At 35.9% G+C, this 24759-nt stretch overlaps 2 protein-coding genes across 4 annotated transcripts; one reads left to right on the top strand and one right to left on the bottom strand.

Moving 5' to 3' along the window:
• Window positions 1-1989: 1989 nt before the first annotated feature.
• abraxas2 (abraxas 2, BRISC complex subunit) lies at window positions 1990-13962 on the bottom strand. Of its 2 annotated transcripts, none has more exons than XM_049463449.1 (9): window positions 13852-13962; window positions 10298-10388; window positions 9257-9293; window positions 8748-8814; window positions 7454-7644; window positions 6544-6666; window positions 5987-6071; window positions 5147-5264; window positions 1990-4590 (listed from the first exon to the last, which is right to left on the bottom strand). In XM_049463449.1, exons 1-9 carry the CDS (start codon window positions 13921-13923, stop codon window positions 4094-4096), a joined length of 1281 nt encoding a protein of 426 aa, XP_049319406.1. In that variant the 5' UTR covers window positions 13924-13962; the 3' UTR covers window positions 1990-4093. The 2 variants fall into 2 exon arrangements, with proteins under 2 accessions (XP_049319406.1, XP_049319407.1); XM_049463450.1 differs by having other exon boundaries at window positions 6544-6663.
• A 942-nt stretch (window positions 13963-14904) lies between these two features.
• On the top strand, window positions 14905-18120 carry eef1akmt2 (EEF1A lysine methyltransferase 2). 2 transcript variants are annotated; one of them, XM_007255088.4, is made up of 6 exons: window positions 14905-15033; window positions 15336-15401; window positions 16217-16331; window positions 16432-16539; window positions 16897-17113; window positions 17869-18120. In XM_007255088.4, the coding sequence occupies exons 1-6, from the start codon at window positions 14963-14965 to the stop codon at window positions 17964-17966; spliced, it is 675 nt and encodes a 224-aa protein (XP_007255150.2). In that variant the 5' UTR covers window positions 14905-14962; the 3' UTR covers window positions 17967-18120. The 2 variants fall into 2 exon arrangements, with proteins under 2 accessions (XP_007255150.2, XP_049319411.1); XM_049463454.1 differs by lacking the exon at window positions 15336-15401 and having other exon boundaries at window positions 14944-15033.
• The last annotated feature ends 6639 nt before the right edge of the window (window positions 18121-24759 follow it).

Raw genomic sequence — 24759 nt, 5'->3', positions numbered from 1 at the left:
CACATATCGACTTCTTTCAGACCTGAATTATCTCCAGTGATGAGGAAAATTTAAGAATGACAAATTATACTAAAAAATCTTTATAAGCCAATAAATCCAATTAACTAAAATATTTAATACCTAATAGTTTTTATTTCCATTGCATTGAAAGGCTGTTTTACCTTTTTATTTCATAAACCATTCTTAACAATAAAAAAACATGATTAAAAATGTTCTAAATCACATTAATTTAGTAAAAATTAGCTGTTACTTTGCCTCAATCGCTCTAGTACTACTGTTTTTCCAGTACAGTGAAAAATAAAGAAAATACATGATCTCCATTGTAATGGATGCAGGGTCTGAAAGGGTTAATATACACATCTAATCTCTCTGAAATCTCCTATCAAACATACTGAACCTCCACTAATTCCAGACCTGTATTTTTCACTCTTCTCAGGGGGTTAATGTAACTGAAAATAAAATAAATAAATAGTTATTTATTCCCTCTTTAATGTGGTTCATGTATATTTTATATTTCTTGCTAATTAGATCTGAGATCTAAACCAAGTTTATGTTAAACAACGGATGCTTTGTTGTCTAAAAAACCTATAAAACTAACCCTGAAACTAAAAGTTCATCCTAAAACTGAAAGTGGAAAACTCAGTAAAGTCTGCCATCATCTGGAGAGAATTTTAACTGCAGCTCCTGAAAAACAAGCTGGTAAAAGATCATCTGACTTTCAAAGTAATAGTTTTATAGTTAATAATGACAATAATTTTAAGCAAAAATACCTTTTTTTTCCAAATTTTCCAGTTATAAAACACAACTGCTCTGATAATAATAATATTACCAAATATTTAATACAATAAAATATAGAAAAGGTCCTAAAGTAAAGGTTGATAAGTGATGCTGTTTAGATTGATGCCGTTCTTTCTTGCAAATGGAACTTGCTGTTTAAAAGGTCTATTCGCATATTTAATTTCCACTTGTGTGTATTCTATATGCATGGTATATATACTGAAAAACCATCCAGTGTGAATTTGCTGATATTTGAATCCATCCACCCCCATGCTTAACAGATGGAATGGTGCTCTTTTCATGATACTCTGCACACGTTTTTTTGTGTGACAATTATTCCCCCTAGGACGAAATGTTCTATTTTAACTTCTATTTGATCAGCCCACGTTACTTATTTACAGTAAGCTTAGCTTTTCATATTTACACTAAGGCAGGAGCATTAGCGGCTAACTGCTAGCGGTATGAATTCTATCAGTCTGGTATTAAGGAGCAGTAAAGCTACTCCACTGAAGTACAGAGATATACAGGAGTTTCAGTTTAGTTCAGTTTAGCAGTATTAGCATTAGCTGCTAATCGCCGTAGTCTGCGTGTTTACTGTGTTAAAACAAGCTATGTGGGACAAACCGCTAACTAATATCACCCTGGTTTACCAGAACACTCCGGGTTCCTCAGTGTAGCGCTGTTGGGCGGCATTAATGCTAATGCTAATGCTGCTGCACCCAGCCTTAGTGTAAATCTGGAAATCTAAGCTTACTGTAAATAAACAGAAGAGCCTTACTCACCCAAATGAACAGTTCTCAGGAGAGAAATCTGTGTAGATTAACATCTAGCTCTCACTTGACTTTAAAATAATTTTTTTTAAGAATTACAGTTTTGTTAACTTAGCTTATCTTTACTGCTGAATTAGAAGGAAAACATGGCGACTCCCCTGTTCCTTACTAGTGTCACATAATGTGCCTTATAATCTGGTGCGCCTTATAGTGCGAAAAATATGGTAGGTTTTTTTTTCTTTTTGTTGTGGCGTCTCCCTTTAAGACATATATTCCCAAGTCAAAAAGTAGAGCAAAACAAAACAAACCTTCAAGTATAACTTTTGGAGAAATAAGATTAATGATAAAAAAAGCAATTGCCCCAGTTTCACCTTAATAAATGAAAGAAAAAGCCTTATGTTCTGTAAGTAAGAGAAGTAAATCTGGGTCAAGTTGGACTTTAAAGTTCAGACAGCAGATTACCAACCTTTCAATCCCACTTTTAAAGAATCACTTAGTAACTGAATGACCAGCAGGACAAATCCACCACCGCAGCATTGCTTTGACAAAAAAGAGCTTTTGTGTCTATTTGTGCGAAAGCAATGAGGGCAGGGACGTAGAGATGGAATCAGGAAAGTGGTAACAAGCTCTAAACCTGGACGGGATTAGTTTCTGAGAACAATATTTCACACTTCTTCTACTCTTTAGTGATGAAACTCCTGCATCTGAACTGTAAAAACAGGAGGACCAGTGAGTTTTGTTTAGGCTTTCTCGGTCACGTGACATCTTGGGGTTCAGTAGCTCCTCCATTTCCACTCGCTGTTGTGTTTTTTAACGTGGATCTCCGTGGAAACCGCTGCGCGCCCAAAATGTACAGTTATTACGGTGCATGGCAGTGGACAAATAGCTATTTTATTATTTTATTACAGACGAGGAGACTTCAGCCTGTATTTTCTTTCCTCAAAGGACGTCTGAAAAAAAATACATAATGTACATGGTCGTTCTGGACAGGAATAAAATCACAGAGGATTAAAAACCCCCATTAAAGAGAAAATTGAAAAATACCCCAAAGAGAACCCCCTAAGTAACTAATCCCATCCAGATAGGGCTTAAAGCAGAACTCTGGTGTAAAATGTACTTTTGTTGTAGTAAAACATGATAAAAAGTTCTTATATTTGATGAATAGCACACCTCCGTTCTCCCACAGCGTTCAGAGATCCAGAAATTTCAACAGTTCGTCCAACAAACACCCTTCAGACTGGGAGATAGAGGGCATAATTTACCCTGATAAATCACTTTTTACACCGTTATTCAGGCTGCTACACTATGTGGAGTCTATGCATATATATATATGTCTATGTCATTATCAGTACAGTAATGGCTGCACTCGGAGCTGAAGCTAGTAGCGTTATGGTATGTAAACAGTAGTGTTTAATAATCTTCTTCTGCACTTTTTAAGTTATTAATGCCTCGTTTTAAATGTCAGAGCTCTACGGAGGTGTGTTATTCATTAAAGATAAGAACTTTTATCAAGTTTTACTACAATAAAAGTACATTTTACACCAGAGTTCTCCTTTAAGACTGAAAGATTTGTAAAGCCTTGGTGTTTTTCCTCTACATTTATAACAGAAACTTGAGATCAGGGGATTTTAAAGACAGTAATTTACTCATCTCAATGTCAATCTCAATCTGCACGTTTGAAGAGTAAACCTCATGTTCTTATTCAAGCTGAGTGACACCGTTAATTTGATTTGTATTGGAAAAATAATATAAGCATCCTAATCAAAGGAGATGAACACATACATAGAAATGACCAGAACAATGTAGAACTATAACTGGTTTTTTTTTTTTTGATGATGATGATGTTGATGTTCTTGGTTTTCATAATAAAAGTCCCTCTATTTGTTTGACTGAACAGAAAACGACTGATACTGAAAAGCAAATAAAACAAAACAAAAAAAGAAACTGTTCATTTTTCACGACTCGGGAGAGTGCGAGTGTGAGAGTGCAGTTAAAGCACTTTTATCCTCAGATCAGACAGTTCCTCTCTCTCTCTCTCTTTTTTTGTGTGTTTTTGGTCTGTAAGATTTGTGAAGTAAAACAGGGAGAAGAACAGTCATGGATTAAGCTCACAGAGATGAGAGTTTGAAGGCCGCAGAAGACATCGTTCCCTTTGCTTTTTACTTTTTCTACTTGAATGCAGATCAAAACAAGGCAGAAATAGTGCAAGAGGTAAATGGTGTAGTAATTGGATGATCTAGATTCGTAGCAATGTCAATAATAATAATAATAATAATCAGTAAGCGGGGTGGAGCCTCTGTTCTCGGACAGAAAAGGAGGTGAGAGAGGAGAGAAACGAAGAGGGAGGAGGACCAGGTGAGTCTCTGCAGACTTTTCCTCTTCTTCTTCTTCTTCCTCTTTTACTACGTCTTCCTGCATGTTTTCCAGAGCGTCCCTGGTCGTCTCCTTCCTCTCGTCGTCTCTGTTCTCAGCGAACAGTAATAATAATAATAATAATAATAATGCCTAATTCTGTCCGATAGCGATTTTTTGGGCGTTGGGTCGGATCAGGACGAGCCGCCGGAGCTGTGGGTGTCCCCGTCGGGCCAGAGAGCGGCCGGACGTCCTAAAGAAACAGCAGTGTCCGTCAGCGAGGGGGACTGAAGCCTCTCGCTAACCAGGTTCTCATATTCGCTACTGTCCTCGTCTTCATCCTCCTCCTCCTCCTCCTCCTCCAGCTGGTCCTCCTGCCCGATGGCCTGCCGGTTGAGGGAATCCGAGCTGGAGCCGTCCCCGTTTCCCAGGCCCAGGCCGGGGGAGGGGTGCCCGGGGGACCCGACTGCTTGCGGCCGGGGCAGCAGGATGGCGCTGGGCGGGGCCGGGGGCGGGGCCGGGGCCGCGGGGTAAAGGGGCAGGGCTGTTGAGTTCGGGGGCCAGTCCAGGCTGACCTCCAGCGGAGGACTCTGGAGAAGCACGCGGGTCAGAGAGGGGGGAGAAGAAGAATCCGACAGAGCTGAGTCGTCCTGCAGAGAGTGATTCTCTGTGTTCAGCGACTCCTGGTGTCCTAGAAAAACAAACAATATATTTATATATATATATATATTATAAAGTAAAAAGGTGGAAAATAAATCAGTTAAATCAGTAGAATCAATCAATACGAAAATTCAAGATAAATTTCCATCTATATATACGCTTACAAATACACAGGGCCAGTTTTTTCGCCTTCATAAATGAAATTATAATTTAAAAACAGCTTTTTATAAGCACTAAGGTTATCATTTTATATTAAATATCCTTAAATAACCACATATTCAAAATGCGAGTTATTAAAAAAAGCAAAAACTAAAGAAATCTATATGGGTGTGGGATCAATTACTTTTTTACACCACTGTATATCAAATCATGAATCAAAAAGACAGGATGGATAGATCTGAGTTTAATCATGTTTTTAACTGTATTACTGTATTTAAGTGTCCAAAATGAAAAAAATAAATATCTATCAAATTTCTATCAAATATTTTAGCTGATTTAGTAGCAGTTCTATATGAGACCCATAAAAAAATAACTAAATAAACCATAAAAAGAAGTGAAAGATAAAGAAAAAATAAATGAATACGTACTCCTCTCCTCTGCAGCAGTGATGCGTTTCCTGAGACTGATCTCCTCTTTCAGCTTTTTTACTTCCTCCTGGATTTTCTCTTTAACTCGCTCACTTTGATCCACCTCAGCGCAGACCGCCTGCAGACCCAGGAGACAAACAGCAGAAGCAGCGTTTCAGAGATCTCTCACAACCAATCACGTCCATCCATAACAGATCAACATGTTATAATGTAGCTAGGCCTGTCACAATAATTGCGATACCGATTTATCGTACAATAAATGCACACACACACATATATATATATATATATATATATATATAAATAAAATGCACTTATATAACAATGAACAATATTTTAGCCAGTTACGCTTCAATAACTGTGACTCCATACACACAGTGTGGACTAAAGTAGGTGAAAAAATAATGATATACTTCCCAAATTTATTATAATAAAAAATTAATTAAAATTGAATTTTATTGTCTTTAAAAAAAGTGTTTAATTGCTTTTTTTATGCTATTCTGTTATTATTATGTCAATGTCATTTAACAGACTTTAATTCCTGAGATAATATATCCACCAAAAAATCTTATCATGACAGGCCTAGATGTAGCACCGAGATAAATTTGAAGAGACATCGATCAAAGACCACTGACGCTGGATCACTGTTAGACGAGTGTGAGAAACGGATCAACACTGGAATAAAAAAGGGGCTTTTATATGCAAATGTGAACATCTTTCATGTCAGGTACAGCATTTTCTTAGATATCTATCTTATCAAGAATATCTTATAGGTGTATTTCAGCATTCAGTGCATGCTTTTCAAATCTCTGACTGACAGCATGTGTGCATGTGACTCACCTGCACCTTATCCTGAAGAGCGCTGTACACCTGGAAAATGGCTCGAATATCTTTAATCACTCCATCCTTATCAAAAAACTCTGCCCTATACATTAACAAAACACAACAGATTAAAAAAATCATCAACAACTGCACTAATACAAGGGAAAGCTTTATAATATTTCACAAGCTTTTAGCTGGTGTGCAAGAATATAAAATAAAATAAAAAATGATTATAAAACAATACAGGGTTTATGATTCAATATATATCACAATATATTTTATACTGTAAGCAGAGCGATATATTTAAATGTGTTTAAATAAAAGAAAAGGTTACTCTTAATGTAGTTAAAACAGTGGGCGTACAACACTGCACAACACTAAATGAAGCATTCTCATGTGTTTTTGAAAGTCTATACTGTATTGAGATATCTACAATCCACAAACTCAAAATTCTTTAAGATGCAGGGACTTTCTTTTCGAAACTGAGCCTAAACTGAGTTTAAAAACATATATAATACTGGGAATCTTATAATAAATGTTTGTTTATCTTAAAATAAATAAAAATACATATTTACCCATGTTCTTTAATAACACTGGCATAGTTCTTGGAGGTATTGGGGACAGAGGAGACTTTATATTCCTGCTGACTGGTGTTTCCCAGGTTTGGGATGCTCAAAGATATCCTCTGGTTATACCTGCTAAAAAAAAAAAAAAAAAAAAAAAAAAAAAAAAAAAAAAAAAAAAAAAAATATATATATATATATATATATATATATATATATATATATATATATATATTAAACATATGTTTATTTGGGTGAGTAAAGCACTTCTGTTTATTTACAGTAAGCTTAGATTTCCAGATTTCCACTAAGGCTGGGTGCAGCAGCATAAGCATAAGCGGCTAACCGCTAGCGCTAGCCACAGTTAGCAGCTAATGCCACCCGACAGCGCTACACCGAGAAACCCTGAATGTTCTGTTAAGCCAGGGCGATATAAGCAAGCAGTAAATGTGCAGGCTACAGTCTGATATCCTTTTAGCACGTTTAGCGGGTAATGCTAATGCTGCTCCAGCAGTGCTAGCTGGGGTTAGCAGCAGGCTACAGGCTGATAATACTGTTGGAGAGCTAAACTGAAACTCCTGATAACAAAAATAAATTGGTTGATTGGTTAAATAGAACTCTTCAAAATTAATGCAATTTTTGGGAAAATTAAAGGATTTTAAATGCTCCTTATAGTGTGAAAAATACCATATTTCTTCATTGGGTTTGTGCAATCATATCTGTTTTGTGTGATTCCTATTATTATGTAACTACTGTGTTTTCAGCCTCAGAGCATGTTAGCATCACACTAAGTTAATACTGTAGTTTAAAGTTAAAAACTAAAGTTAAAATAAAGATACAGATGTGAGCATTAGAATCCAGCCCTAGTATTTTATAATATCTTATGTAATATTAAATAATGAGGAGGTGAAAATAGCCTCACCTTCTGTTGGGCCTGAAGAGGACGTACTCCAGTGCATGTGTTGAGCTATTGGCTGTAGAGATGAAGCTGAAGAGGAGGAAGACGAGATCTGGGATGCCTAATATGTTGGTGAGCTGTTTGTGTATCACCTGCTCCCTGAACGACATCTGCTGCTGTGTGTTCCTGCGGAACCGGTACCAGCCGATAACATTCTACACAGAAATACAGAGAAATGATTACAGACGAGTCAGGAGTGGAAATTACATTTATTACAGCCTTTATTACAGCCTTTATTACAGCCTTTATTACAGCCAATTACATAGAGTTCATAACTCTGAACTGCCCTTTAGTGGGTGTACAGTACTGCTGTAAATCCATGCCAATGTAAAGGACAGATGATGGAGAAAAGGGGCGTGTCATAACGTATCGTACGCAATAATATTGCCAAAAATTATGAAAATCGTGAAGAATATTATACCCTGAAATATATAATACAGCTGTTCCTTTGATTTTACCAAATTGAAAACCTCTGGAATATAATCAAGAGGAAGATGGATGATCACAAACCATCAAACCACCAAACTGAACTGCTTGAATTAATTTTTGCACCAGGAGTAAAGCAGCATAAAGTTATCCAAAAGCAGTGTGTAAGACTGGTGGAGGAGAACATGATGCCAAGATGCATAATTGATTAAAACCCAGGATTATTATTCCACCAAATATTGATTATTTCTGAACTCTTAAAACTTTATGAATATGAACTTGTTTTCTTTGCCTTATTTGAGGTCTGAAAGCTCTGCATCTTTTTTGTTATTTCAGTCATTTCTCATTTTCTGTAAATAAATGCTCTAAATGAGAATATTTTTATTTGGAATTTGGGAGAAATGTTTTCTGTAGTTTATAGTCTTCATTTTTTCCAGAGCTTTAAATCTACTAGAGACAGATTATATCTGTCTAGAATCATTTATTTTACTTTAATACCATGAAATATTGTGATATTATTTTACGATTATTATATCGCCCACCCCTAATGGACAGCCACAGTGACATCACTCTAAAAGGATGTAGTAATTTTCTTACATAAAGGAGGTATAAATGTGCTATACAAAATCTCAACCATTTAAGAAGAATTTAATGCTAAAGATAAGTTTGGGAAATCCAACTCTGATCAAATTACCTGTCTCTGGCTTGCTCACTTCAGTTTGCATGTTTTTAACACTGCTCCATGATTACAAAAACATATATATATTTTTTTAAGGCACACATAACAATATGACAGTTTGACAGTCTGAACACTGGAAGCAGCACAGCTTACTTTTCTTCTGTCTTTGAGGATTCTGTTGAGATTTTCTTCATTGACTTTACCTGCGTAGTCATAAAAGCTGAAACATACAAAAGGATATCTGTTTACACCAAAAACCTCAAAAACAAAGAACTTTATAATCACTCTGGCCTTCAGGATCCAAGTTAAGACAAATCACATGCAGTGTTTCTGCTGTGCCTTTAAAACTTAAACCTTTACAAAGTTGAATATTCAATCTCCATTTTAATATTCATAGTAGAGTTCTAGTCTAAAGAAAGGAAAGTATTACAGCAACCGAGTGCAATCAATAAAAGAACTGTCAAACTATGATGAAATTAACATCATTACAATAGAAAGGTAAAGGATGATGCAACTGTGTCACAACATGGGGACTCAGGAGGAGGGAAAGTTGATCTAAGAGATAATATATAATATAATAAAAACTCTACACTTCCTTAAACAATGTAAAATAAATGCGCTGCAACGTCTTTCCTAACTTCAGTAGTGTCCAACACTCTTACCTAAACAGCTGTGCACACGGCTCATGGTTATGGACCTCTGAAAAACAAACAGAACATAAAAATGATCAAAAAGACATTTCATTTTATGATGAAACTATGTAAAACCATTTAGATTTTAATCTATATTTTATAGACATGGATTTTTAATTCTATTCACTTCAGAAGATAAATAAGGGCATCCCTCCTTTAGATTTTACTATTTATTTATTATTATTATTATTATTATTATTATTATTATTATTATTATTATTACTATTATTATTATTTTATTTTTAACAGTGTTAGGTTGGTCACCCTCTTGCTTTTAAGTATCTGAATTTTTTAAAATTGGAGGATTTGAGAAAGGTATGCTTTGGATGCATCGCACCTTTCTTATCAGTAAAAACATTGTTTGTAGAAAACATGGATGCTGTATTCTATTCTACTTTGTTCTATATAAAACAAAACCAAAACTGATTTATCTACTTACCATATTTTTTGCATATATATATATATATATGGCTCACTATCAATAAACATCTATTGTCTGGTCTATTTCCATACTTAAGGCGCACTGGATTATAGGGCTCATTATGCGACACTAGTGCTGGGCGATTATGGCCTACAAAAATGTATCTTCAAATTTTTTCCACTGAGAATAAATATATAAATAAATAAATAAATAATAAAAAAAAAAAAAAGATATGCATTTGATGTTCAAGCGCTTTGTGTTGAGTCAACTCATTGAGTGAACCAATGATTCAATATGTTGTTTATAACTAAAACTTAAAAAGAAATAACGCACTAAACAAGTCACAGAAGAAACTTTGAAGGAGGAATTATTATTGTTTATTATTTTTATTATTATTATTATCCACAAATAATCACTGGAGATCTTCACTCCTCTGACTGAGTGCAATATTTAGAAAATACCCAGGGTAAAACAGATAAACACTTTCAAATTAACCAAATTAATCGTGAAAAACCACCTAGCACCATGCAACACTAGTAAGGAACAGAGGTGTCGCCATGTTTTCATCAACAGCAAAACAAGACACTTACCTACGATGTGGAGGAACTCTGAACTGCTAATCTGAGAATCACTTATGCTTAATGTTTCTTCTTGTCTCACTTCTCCCAACAGGAATCCCTCCTGAAAAAACACATAAAAACACAGAATAATCACTATTAATAAAATAATAAAAAATAAACAGCCTGGAAATGGGTAAGGGTGGGCGATATGGCCCTAAAATAAAAATATACCATTTCATGGTATTTTTGTGATAATGATATTCTTGACTATATAACAAAACACTGAATTTACTAAAATATTTAAAGAATACACAACTGCAAAAAATGATTATTAAATTGTATTATTGCATATAATATATGATATGGCACACCACTAACTGAGATATTAAAAAATACAAGAATTTTATCAGATTTGTAACAGAAGTCAATGATCCCGGAATGTCATGATACTAATAATAATAATGCACTCCTCAAAATATCTCCATATATCCAGGATTAAAGTAAAATAAATTATACTGTACAGATATAATCTGTCTCTAGTAGATATATAATGGGAAATGAGAACAGTGTGAATTTTTCTTTTGATCAAATCAGTAAAAATAAAAAATAAAAAAAGTAGTACCCTAATGTGATAATTAGGGTTGGTGATATGACACAATATTTCAGGGTATAATATCAATCAACATATTCAAAATATTTGTATTTGCGATACAAATGGGGAAAAGATTTTTAAATGGCATAAATACAACTGATTAATCGACAATTTTAAGCAAAATCTATAAAACAATTTAAGAAAAAACAAACAAAAAAATCTGTTGCACCAGAAAACATGCATCACTGTTTCATTTAACATCATCCTTTAAGAGGTAGGTAAGCTAGCTTTTAGTGGTATTGAGTGCTTAGTTCAGATCACATTTTGACAATTTTTTCTAGAAGGTGCAAAAGGTAAAAGAGGTAAATTTGCTCTGCAAATAGATGTCATTAAGGTTTACTTTAAATTCTCATATTTCTTCAGGTGTGCTAATATTGAAGTTGCAAAAGAATGGAATAAAATATTCACTTTAAGCTCCATCAATAAATGAATCCTTAAAATCTTAACAAATAAATAAAGGCTGAAAATGGCAAAAGTACCTCTTTAAAAATACAGCAAAATATCAAATGTCAATGTGTTTAAAAGTGCTATTCAGGGAGTTTAAGTATTATTTATAGTGAGTGACATCAATGAGCTACTCAGCACCTGTCACACTAATGATAGAGCAAGTTTCAAACAAGGCCAGTTTCATCACAGGTGATCTGGTAGAGCTGCATTTTTGTCCTAACAGGTGTGCCTCTCTTGTTTGCCTACCTGGCAAAGCCCAGCTCAATTCAGCAGATTCTTCTGTCTTAAATATTGATCTTTCTTCTTCTTGGGTGATCCTTACAGCTTTTATTTAGCTGGCTGGGTCCTTCTTAGATTAGCATCTGCATAAGTCTAAATACAGGACCTTTAAATCACACAGAGCCAATAAATCTTAACAACAATATCTGTTATGGCTATAAATCAAGTGTATCATATGTTTAATTTTACAACAGCTCTGGAATTTTTTTTTTACCAAATTAAAAACCTCTGGAATATAATCAAGAGGAAGATGGATGATCACAAACCATCAAACCACCAAACTGAACTGCTTGAATTTTTACACCAGGAGTAAAGCAGCATAAAGTTATCCAAAAGCAGTGTGTAAGACTGGTGGAGGAGAACATGCTGCCAAGATGCATAAAAAAAACTGTGATTAAAAACCAACCAGGGTTATTCCACCAAATATTGATTATTTCTGAACTCTTAAAACTTTATGAATATGAACTTGTTTTCTTTGCATTATTTGAGGTCTGAAAGCTCTGCATCTTTTTTTGTTATTTCAGCCATTTCTCATTTTCTGTAAATAAATGCTCTAAATGAGAATATTTTTATTTGGAATTTGGGAGAAATGTTGTCTGTAGTTTATAGAATAAAACAACAATGTTCATTTTACTCAAACATAAACCTATAAATTGCAAAATCAGAGAAACTGGTCTCTTATTTTTTTTTTCAGAGGTGTATATATAATTAGCTAGACCAGATTTCACAACATAACCTGATCTAGACTCCAGTGAGTCAAAGTGAGTTTAATCTACTTCCTTGTGTATCTGTCTGTATCAGTCAGTGCTATCTGTCTGTCTGTCTATATGTCGACTATGACAGGGCTTAAAATATAAAAGCCACTTAAAAAAAAGCTTCATTTAAGTGTTTTAAATCCTTTTTTCTACCTTTAAAAAGCAATTTAAGCACTCTTGGCGTTTCAGAGTCTTAGCCATGAGATGATAACACTCTATAACGCTAGCTAACAGCTATGAAACTAGTTAGTGCACAAACAAGTTAGCCGGTGTTGTGTCGAGATGTGCTACCCCATCGATACGTGCTACTTAGCGGCTGTGCGCATGCGCCGTTGACCTACACTTTTTAATTATTTTTCGTGTTTCGTGTTTTTATATATAATAAACATGTTTCTTGTTTTTTTGTGCTTTCGTGCGTCACCGCACAAAAGTGTAAATGGAAATTAACACTAATACTAATAAATACAATAATTATTATTTACAAAAATGACCTCTCACTGCCATAACTTCACCAACCATGATACAGTGATTTATGCTACCAAAATATACTGGAAACATATACTACTATTTTCTGTTTTCTTTCAGGGTCCATACACGTTTTAAGCAGTAAATTTCCAAGGTTTTCAATTTTCATGACCATACGATTTATAAAACATCAGGGCAGACATGGATAATAAAACCAAAAATCAACTAAAATTATAATCAAAATTTATATAATATTGAAGGTCTCAAATAAATCAGATAAAATGTTCACACACAATCAGGTCCTGAGAGCTGCATTGTGTATGGATAAATTACTGAATTAACAAAAATACAAAAGGTCTGTAGACCTAATTTTCATGACTTTTTTTTCAAAACTTTCTAGGTGTTTTTTTATTTTTCCAAATTTTTATTTATCCAGGCCTGGAAATTTCTATTTTTTAATTCCATGACTTTTCCAGATTTTTCATGACCGTACAATAAAAACTATAAATATTTTGTTTAAATGTATAGAGTTAAATATAAATATTTATAGCTACACTAGGGTAGCACGATTTGGCAAGGTAGCACAATTGGACAGAACACCAGCTAAAACTAGCTAACGTTAACTAACTAAAAAAGGCTAGCGTTTCTTTAATTTAGGGCGTTTTCTGAACAAGACAACACTCAGACCTGTTTAAACAAACACTCAGCTCCTGTATAAATGAAGCTCCGCGCTGAGGGACCGCGGGGTGAGGTGTAACCGGCCGCTCAGGCGGACTCAGGGCCGGACTCAGCGCTAGCCGAGCGGCCGGTTAGCCCGCTGTCATCGCCCTCTCTCCGGAGTGCTGCTGGAGTTAGCCCGCCGCTAGCCCGGAGCAGGAGGACACCGCGCACAGACCCCGCCCGGAGACCCGAACCGACCCGTCTCTCTGACACTTCACCCCCCGAACCCGCGCCCGAGAGCCCGGGCGGACCCGCCGTGTACTTACGTGGTCGGAGTTGCTGTTGGCGCTGTGATAACACACAGAACTGAAGGTGTAGCCCGAAATCGAGGCCGCCATGATGGAAACATACCCGCCGCTCCCACAATGCACTGCGCTCCTCCTCCTGTCCTGGTTAGTTCAGATCAGTTCAGCCCACACTACTGATTACTGAACATTAATTAAATCTCTGTATTATTTTATTAATAAAAAATAATAACCCTGTATTTTACTATTAATAATAATAACAACTCATAATTATTGCTGTTTTTAGCTTCAGAAGCTCCTGGTCTATTTATTAGCTGATAATAAGAACAGGACACTGTACGTGAACTTAAAACACAGAACATAAAACTGAACTGTGTACGAAGAAAAAAAATAATGAGTAGGCACGTTTTTTGAGACATGGCCACAACTTATTAAGGCGTGGGAACCAGATTCTAAGGAGTGGCCACAACTTATTAACGTGTGGTAACGAGATCCTAATGTGTGGCCACGACTTATTAAGAGCGTGGGAATGAGATCCTTATTTTTTTATATAATTAATTAGTTGATAATTAAGTTGTGGCCATGACATATTAAGGCATGGGAACACATTAACTAAATCGTGGTCATTAAGGCTTGGAAATGAGAACTTAATGTGTGGGAACGAGGCAATTAAGGTATTAAGGGAGCGAAATCATAATGCATGGCCACAACTTATTAAGGCATGGCCACAACTTGTGGAGTGGAATGAGATCCTAATGTGTGGCCATGACTTATTAAGGCATGCGAACAGGATTCTAGTGCGTGGCCATGACTAATTAAGGCTATGAACCACAGAACGTAGAACGTGAAATGTAAGACCAACTTGAGACATAATCAAATTTCATTAAAAAGTTAAAAAACTGATGACAATTTTTTTTGTTGCTTAAAATGGTTCTAATGTGTGGGAATGAGATAATTAATTGTAGGAATGAGATTTAAATGCGTGTGAACGAGATAATTAAAGCATGTGAATTACATAATTAAGTCGTGGCCACAACTTCTTCTTCTTATTATTATTATTACTGCGCTTGTCGTGGCTTTTATTTTGAAAGGTATCGGTGTAGAGCGCCATGTTTGATGTTTAGCAGCTGCCATGGCTGCGCAGGAGCCGCGTGCAGAGCAGGAGAGTGATTTTACTGCCTCTAAACTCGGAACTAAAGAATAGTGAGTTATTATCACACACAGACTCTCATTACCGGTTAATGTTGTTCTTAATAAATCATTAATAAGCTCATTTTCATATCAACATACCCTAAACTCTACTGTTTTCAGCCCGGTGTTATTATTTGACTGGGTAACTCTCTGCGTTTAAAGGGTTAAATCGCTTTAAATGTCTTTTATAGAGAATAAAGAATATATTTTATTAAAATTTATTCATTTAACAGGGTTTCTATTACAGGGTAAACTGTTATCTGTTACAGACAGGTCTTAACTAATCATGATTGATAATTCTGTTTTGCTATTAGTTGGGATGATGCCTACAAGAGGGAGCTCCAGACTTATAAAGACATTGGAGATGTTGGAGAAATATGGTAAAAAAAAAAAAAATATATATATATATATATATTTCCTCACACACACAGCGCCGTTTCAAGGTATTTGTGGGCCCCAAGCAAAAACACACAATTATTAACAATATTATATTTAATTGTGAACACTCCCATTCTATGCAAAAAATCATAAATTCTTCACAAACAACCTAAAAAGAGTGCAAGCTGTGTAGTAATTTTTTAATTTCCTTATTAAAGGTTTTGTGTTAGAAGTAAAATAAAAAATGTGGGTCCTTCAGAACCAGGGTCAGTTTTTCATCAGGCTTCGTCATTCGGCCATCACTTTACTTCTTTTATCTCAACGTAAAAATATGGTGAAGCCCCTATAGTGACATCATGTTAAAAAAAAAAAAAATGAGTGGCCACGACTTAATAAGGCGTGAGAATGAGATCCTAATGCGTGGGGAATGAGATAATTAAGTTGTAGTCAGAGAATAATAAAGGGTTGCAATAATTAGTTGATATAATCGAGAATGTCGATTGTTTAAATTTGTCGACTACAAATATCACTGTCGACTAATCGCTAATTTATAACAGTACCGCAATATTACCTCATGTTCTGTTGTTTATATCATTTTTAGAGGTGGCAGAAATAATCGTTGACTAATCAACTAATCGAAATAATAATCGTCAGCCTAGTCGACTGCCAAAATAATCATTAGTTGCAGCCCTACTTGCTTTTCTGTAAATTAATGCTCATGAAGAAACTGAATATTACATCAAAGCTACTTTAATTCAAGGATAATCTTTAGTAGGAAAGTTCTTTTAGCTGTTGCTTCTCTTTTTTCTGCGTTCAGGTTTGGGCAGGGAAGTATGCACAGAGTTCTTAAATGGATGGTGAAACAGAACATACCTAAAAATGCTGCTATTCTGGACATTGGCACAGGAAATGGAGTATTCCTAGTTGAACTGGTGTGTATAAGTGTTTATCATTTTGTATTTATGTTTATGGAATAATAATAATAATAATAATAATAATAATCATTTTTTTTATTTATTTATTTTCTTTTAGGCAAAAGAGGGTTTTGATAATCTCACGGGCATAGACTATTCAAATGCATCGATAGAGCTCACAAGAAATATTCTGGATGAAGAGGGCTTGGTTAATATTAAAGTTCAGGTAAGAATTTTTATTTATATATCGTAGAATTTCTAGACAGGGTTGAAGTTTAATGCGTAATTGTTTTGACTCTTTTAAAAAAGGTGAAGAAAATGCTTTTTTAGGGATTTGTACAAGAGAATAGCTTGTAAGAGTAGCATTACAGCGACTTGGTTCTGATACATCAGCTCACAGATGCAGCCTTGTGCTGATCCACATCTCCCTAGGAGAATCAATATGAAGAAATCTCAAAGAAAATGTAAAATCGAGATTGTTTTTCTGTCTGGGTGTGAATTTCGGCTCTTCTTTAATGCCAGGGATACTTTTTTTTGTATTCAGTGTCTGATTATTCTATTTTTTCCCTTTTTTTTCTAACAGGAGCAGGATTTTCTGAACCCCAGCGCTGAGCTGAAAGATTTTGATGTATGTATAGATAAGGGCACGTTTGACGCCATTAGCTTGAATCCTGATGGCCAAAATGCAGCAAAGCTTCAGTACGTCTCCTCACTAACGACCGTCCTGAAACCACAGGGTCACTTTATCATTACCTCCTGTAACTGGACCAAAGAGCAGCTGCTGGAGATCTTTAGCCCGGGTACAGTAACACAGTTTTAGTAATTATTAAGTATGTGTTTTTTTAGAAAAGACAAAACCATATTTAGGGTATAAAATGTATTTAAAATGGCATTTTTGGTATTCAAATGTCTTAAAAACCTCTTAAATTTAATTTCTTCATTCCTGTAGATACCCTGATTAGAAAAAGTCCAGAATCTCTCATTACTTACAAAAATCTTGAATAGCATTGAAAAGTTATTTTATTACAGTAATTCAGTTCAAAATGTGAAGCTCATATATATTATATAGATGTATTAAACACAGAGTGATCTATTTTAAGCGTTTATTTATTTATTGTTGATGATTATGATTATGCATTACAGCCAATAAAATAAATAAATAATAAAATCAGTGTTTCAGAAAATCAGTGATGGTTTGGAGAGACATGTCATCTGCTGACAACTTTTATGGAGATGTGCATTTCATTTTCAAGCAGGACTTGGCACACTGCCCACAATACTGCCAAAAGTACCAATTGGTCTTTTATAATATTCGAATTTTTGAGACACTGATTTTTGGGTTTTAATTGGCTGTAAACCATAATCTTCAACAGTAAAAGAAATAAACGCTTAAAATAGATCACTCTGTGTTTAATACATCTATATAATATATGAGTTTCACATTTTCAACTGAATTACTGTAATAAAGTAACTTTTCAATGATATATATATATATATATATATATATATATATTTAGATGCACTAGTATATTTTATTCTATTATCTATCTTTCAGGTTTGGAGTTGCTGCAGGAGCTTCCCACTCCCCGTTTCCAGTTTGGTGGAGTTACTGGTAATAGCGTCACAGCTCTGGTCTTCAGAAAGCTCTGCTGACCTTTACCTTTACCTGTGTTTAACTCGAACTCAGACGGACTGAATATGGATATAAAAGTTATTCATTTGTAAATGTTTCTCTCATTCTGTCACCTTTTGTTTTTGTATATTATTATAACAATAAAAAGGCATTTTTAAATGTTTTGGAATCGTATTCAGGATGCCATTTTCAGTTTGTTTGTTTTTTAGTTATAGTTCCTCACAGTCAGAGCCAATCAATGCTCTCCGTGTTTAAACCCCTGCTGTTTTCCTGCTGTGCTGATAAAATGCGTGTGTATTATCTGCTTTATTTTGCTGCAGAAATGTGTCTGACATTGGACATCAAAACAAAGACTAATTATAATGAGAGAAGAAGTGATATAACTGGAAAAAAAATGAATTATATGGTCTTAAAAATAATAATTCAAGTGTTGGATATGAGAAAATGTAACTGAACCATTCATTTATCAGTGTTAAACTGTGATTTAGTAGATAAAGACCATGAGTTTGGACCATTATTATGATGATAATAATAATAATAATGATGATGATGATGGGGATGATACACTTATAAAGAACCTTTTAAGACACCTATTCATGCATTACATTCAGATTCTACACATTGATTTACACCCAACACACACCAGCAAGAAGCGTCAGCCAATCACACACAACATACTCTTAACCAGAAATGACTGTCCACCTGGAGGACTGCTTTGGGCACTAAGAGCACAAGCAGTGTGCCTCTGATAGCGGTGACACACAGATGATGCAGATGCAGATGATTGGACGTCAGCAGGGGGGTGGTATTATTACATTATCATTGATTGATTGAATGATTTGCATATTATGAGCATCTGCATACCAAAGGACACAGAAACATCGAAACGTCATCCTCGCCTACAGCACAGAGGAACCTGAGACGAGCTGCAGAGGCCGAAATAACAATAAATGCATTTTTAAAGGTTAGGAAAGATTTTAATAATTTTAAACAGGACTGTTATTAATATTTTATTAATTAAAAAAATATGGTTTAGAGTGAAATGGCTCTGTAAAAGCTGTATCTACTAATATATTACAGAAGAAACTACAACAAAATGGAAAATGTGATGCATTTTTTAAAACAAATAAAATGTCATTTTTTGAAAGACTTAAAATGACAGTATTCTCAGAAACTGACGGAATGAGTGTGGATTTTGGCTGGGTTCCATGAGCAGAGTACCACACGAGGGCAGTATTGATCAATTTAATGATCCGTAGATTGGGCCATGTCGTGTCCAAGTGTCATTAATATTAAATAGGCGTCATATTTTCATAATATATATATATTATACATAATGGAACAAAAATGTAAGAATGCTTTTTTCTGTCTGCAATGCACAGAAAAAAATTAATATCATTAAAATAATTGAAAAGTTACTTTTAATTCAGTAAATCAGTTCAAAATGTGAAACTCATATATTATATAGATGTATTAAACACACAGAGTGATCTATTTTAATAAGCGTTTATTTCTTTTTTTTATTGGTGATGATTACGGCTTACAGCTAATTAAAAAAAAACAAAAATCAGCGTCTCAGAAAATTAGAATATTATATAAGACCAATCAGTACTTTTGGCAGTGTGCCAAGTCCTGCTGGAAAATAAAAGTACATCAGTACATACAGAATTCATACTGTACTTCATTCCAACTTTTTTTTACGTCTTTTTTACGAAAGAAATGCCTGTGAGGAAAGCGCAGCAACTCGGTTCTGATACATCAGCTCACAGACGCAGCCTTGTGCTGATCCACATCACCCTGGGAGTGATGAGTGGAAAGAGAGAGCGCCGTCTACTTTACTGTACCCACCCAGAGAGAGCAAGAGCAACTGTGCTCTCTCAGGGCTCCGGCAGCTGATGGCAAGCTGCATGACCAGGATTCAAACCAGCGATCTCCTGATCACAGTGGCAGTGCTTTAGCCCCACTGTGAATCTCTCCACAGTACACAGTGTACTGCCAAGCGTTCTCATTTAAATCAGCCTGTGGTGAGTTTGCATCCCAAAGCCCCACTGCAATGATGGCGACTCAGCGCTGTGTAAACGTGCCGTAAAATCCCAGCTCAGAGCTCATTACGAGTTTCACATCGTAAAATGTGATTCAGTCCTGCTGTCCCGAGAACATTTCACTACCAGACCTTATCAACACAGTAAACACAATCTAATACCATATTTTTTGCACTATAAGATGCACTTAAAATCCTTAAATTCTTCCCTCAGGGTTCCTGGTAGTGTGTTGCACTAATGCTAATGCTAATGCTCCGGCCTTAGTGCTGGAGAAAATTGAAAATCTGAGCTCACTCTAAATAAACAGAAGTGCTTTACTCAACAAAATTAACAGATTTTTTTAGAAGATAAATCTGTGTAGATTAACATCCAGCACTAGTTTGACTTTAAAAGAGAATGTTTTTTTTTTTTTTTAAGAATTACAGTTTTGTTTACTTAGCTTTTGCTTAGCTTTCCTTAACTTTACTTGACTAGTTTAGCTATCCCAAACCAGCACCGATGAGTGAGACCTGCTTAATTATATGAAGCTCCTTATATCGTCTCTTAAAATGCGGTTTATAATCCGGTGCGCCTAATACGGTCTAATCTATCTAATAATCTGATAAATCTAATAATGATGCACGGTGTCTTCTCTTATTCGTCTCTCGTCCTTATCAAACAGACAATATGAATAAGAGAGTAAGCGAGAAGAAGAGTATATTGACCGCTGTTACATCATGCATGTAGGCGGTGCACATTACATCCACGCCGCTCAAGGACAATGATTTATTCAAGCCTTTTTCATGTTCGCACCATGCAGAAACGTATCAAAAGGAAATGGGTTGAAGAGAATTAATATCCTTCCCTTAATACTGTTTCACACCGCTGACAACCGGCATGGAGGAGGACCAGCATCACCCTCTCTCTCTCTCTCTCTCTTTCTTTTCCCTTCGCTCTCTCCTCCTCTAACTCCTCTCATTTCTCTCTTTCTCTGGGTCATTTTTAAAAAGCCGTCTGACAGCAGCACCTGATAAGCCGGTGACTGAGCACTGAGGGGAACGACCAGCGAAAGAGCAATAAAAGACTGGCTTTGGGCCACAAAACGCGGCGCCAACTTAAAGCGCAAGAAATTCCTCCACATCTCTCAGGTTATTACACTGTCCCCTGCCAGCAGGAAAATGAAATGAAAAACAAAGACGCAGTAAAAAGGCCTGGATTTGATTTTCTCTTAACTCTTTCCTGTTCCAGCAGCTCCTGTTCCCATTTATTTAGAATGATTCCACAGCTGCCAGGTTATCAGGTTATCAGGTGCACTATCTACTGATACTGTACCTTGTAGCTGTATAGTAAACTTAAGCTCTGTGATTTTATTCCCGTTGTTGTAGAAAAAAATGAAAGGTGGGTTAACCCCCACCTCTCGTCCGGGGTACAACTCCCCTACGTGTTCGTTTGATAGAGAGTCGTAGACAGGTGGAGTGAAGTTGAAAGCAAACCAAGCATTTATTACTGAATTCAGGAGAACCAATACATACAAGACAGTTAACAGCCGTCCCAGTAGAAGTTCTGACCCCCCTCTGATCTGACTCCATGTTTATACCCCAAATGACGTGAAGCCTGCTGATGAGGCGTTGCTAAAATCATCTCATGTTAGTAGGCATATTCTCACGTGTTAGTGCTCAAGTTTCACGTGTCTGACCGGACCACTAGTGTTTGGCCTTGATTGTGTCCAGCCGGACAGTGTGATATTGTTCCAGTAATTAGACAGTGCCACCCTCCCTATGTGCGCGCGTCCTCCTCCCGCTTTGGTAGGTGAAGGACTTTGCACGCACAGAGAGAAAGGCCGCACTGTTCATCCCGAAGCCTCCTTTGTATCAACTTAGTTCATCCAGAGTGCACTAGCTGATGATTGATGGCCGTTAGTCAGAGACATGCAGATAAAACGAAATGCTTCAAGCATGAGCTACACGAGTCTCACAATAGATCTCATATGTTATATGTTAATGTGTTAGTGGCGCGTGGTTAGACCGCCATACAATAGACCCTATGTGTTAGTAAACGCCTTATGTATCGTGTGGGTTAATTTGTCATAATAAAGTCTGTGTTAGTCACATGCCTGATCAAACAATGTTTTACTATATATGTAAAGGATATATTGTGATTATTAGTTAATCTTCTATATAAATGCGTGTAAAATACACTGTGAGTAAAAATGATCAAATGTAAGGTGAGTATTGGTTAATGCATATAAAATACAAGGTTTCACACAATGATTATGTAGTTATAGATACTAAGATAAGTAATCATAACTGAAAGATATTTGTCAATACACCTAAAGTGTAATAAACAGTTACTCTTCACCGTCCAGAACGATCATGTTTTTCTCTGAACTCCGTGCTCCTCCAGTAATTTTAGTCCCGTCCGGACGCACATCTCTGAGTTTCGTCTCCTCGCCTTTAATAAAATAATAAAATAGCTATTGGTCCACTGCCGCGCATTTTTTTGAGTCATTATTTTGAGATGGTAAGTCATGATTTTGAGATACTAAGTCATTATTTTAAGATAGCAAGACATTATTGTAAGATACTACGTCAATATTTTGAGATACTATCTTAATATTCTGAGATAGTAAGTCATTATTTTGAGACACTATCTCATTATTTTGAGATATTAAGTCATTATTTTGAGATAGCGAGTGTGTTTGCTTTTGGGAAAAAAAAATGTTTTTCAATCTCAAAATAATGAATTAGTATCTCAAAATAATGACTTACTATCTCACAATATTGAGATAGGATCTCAAAGTAATGACTTACTTTCTCAAAATAATGAGATAGCAGTTTACTTAATAACAATTAAAAAAATGTGCTGGATTTTTTAATTTTTTTTGGTGGCCAGAATGGGCTTCCATAGTATATTCAGGACTGAAGTCAAATAAATGATACTGGACAGATATAATCTCTATAATCTATACGTCTCATTTCATCTCAAGTCTCGTTTCATTGTCCAACCCCTGTACAGCAGAGGACACAGAGGATGAGGCTGTATGTATCTATGATGAACTACAGTTATTTTTCAGGTCTGTGGTGGAGCAGAGAAGAGGCACTGGCTAACATTCGACAGTAATTAGCCGTGTAGGTTCAGTTCCTGCCATTTATTCAGTTTCACATCCAGACGTACCTTTTTAATCACTTGGAGAGGTCAGCGCAGTTCCTCTCGTATCTGTTCCACCCCCTGTCTCTGTCTCTGTCTCTGTCTCAGGCCCGTCTCGCTCTCTGACATTTAGCTCCCTGTTGATTTTCGATGCTTCAAAATGAATTTCAGCAGCAGAGTTTATGTCTCTGTTGAGTAATTAGCTGCTAAAGCCGTGCCTCTAATTGATCCTGTAAGGCATGTAAATCATGCTGGTGTTCCTCTCGGTTCTATCTCTCTAAGCCTGTAGAGTAATCTCATTAGGAACAGCACCACACTCACCAAGGTGCATTACAACCCACTTTAGCGGCTTACAGGGAGCTCTGTCTCCATTAGGTAAATCATCCCCTCCCCCGGAGTTATCAAATCAGAGACCCTCAAAAACTCCCGACGAAAACCTTTAAATCCTGTTCAGACTGAGCTACACTCACATTCACTTAAACACACATCTGCGTTCTGACATATTCCACTTCTTTTATTCACCCATCTGTGCAGAGAATCTCCTGTTCTGACAGTTTTAGTGGAAATAGTATGAAAGTTGGCAGAGAGTTTAAGGCTATGCTGGATTAAATTTATATTCAACATTATCCTCGCCTTATAGAATCATTTGGTTAGTATCGTAAAGCCAGCTTACCAGTTTTCTACAGTTTCTCAACCTCAACCTGGGATCTTCTGCTAAGAGTTTTATGCTCTGCTGCTTTCTGACTCCTGAACAAAATGAACCTACAGGAAAGCTCTCCTTTTAGTGGTTTAGTAAACGGAGGCCCAATTATATTTCTTATTATTATATTATATAACTTACACTGAAAAAAAGAGAATTGCTGGAGCATCTTAAAAAATTGTACACGGTTCAGCATGTCGAGCACGGATTTACTAGTGTGAGTATTCCCTTAGCGTCTCTCTTAAACGCAAAATTCCCCGGAGATCCTATGTAAATATATATATTTTTTTCTTTTCATTTTATTTCAATTTCTTTCCTTCTTTTCTTTTCTCCCCAATTTTACACAACCAATTACCCAACCTATTCATTAGAACTCCCCCATCACTAGTGATGCTTCAGTCAGGAGCTTCACTGACCCGAGCTTTCGCCTCATTGGGCGTCAGGGAGTCTGCGAGGTCAGTGATTAGAGCAGTGAATCACAACAATGAGGTTGTGGTTAGCAGCTAATGCTAATGCTGCTCCAGTCTCAGTGCTGGAGAACTAAACTGAATCTCCTGTATAACTCTGTACTTCAGTGAAGTGGCTTTACTGCTCCTTAATACCTGACTGATAGAATTCACACATAAGAATTTATTCACAGTATTTTAAAGCGCACTGATGAATTTTGACAAAATTACTTAACCTTATAAATGTGAAAATCACAGTACTCTGCAACAGATGTAGTAGGATGCCTACGTGAAATATACGTGAAATGCAGTAAACTTCAGCTCAGCAGATGTGGGGTGACATCTGTGTCCATTTTAATGCTTTGAAATTCATTTTTGCAGCAGATTTATTTTTTATTTTATGGTATATATAGACTATAAATAGCGGTAGGGTAGTGAAATCAGTTATGGGGCTTTTTTAGCCGCCCTCTGGACCCGCTAGCCAGCATTAGCCAGCGCT

Source organism: Astyanax mexicanus, chromosome 14 (genome assembly GCF_023375975.1).
Source record: "Astyanax mexicanus isolate ESR-SI-001 chromosome 14, AstMex3_surface, whole genome shotgun sequence".
Taxonomy (NCBI): domain Eukaryota; kingdom Metazoa; phylum Chordata; class Actinopteri; order Characiformes; family Acestrorhamphidae; genus Astyanax; species Astyanax mexicanus.
This window is presented reverse-complemented; position numbering and strand designations above follow the sequence as displayed.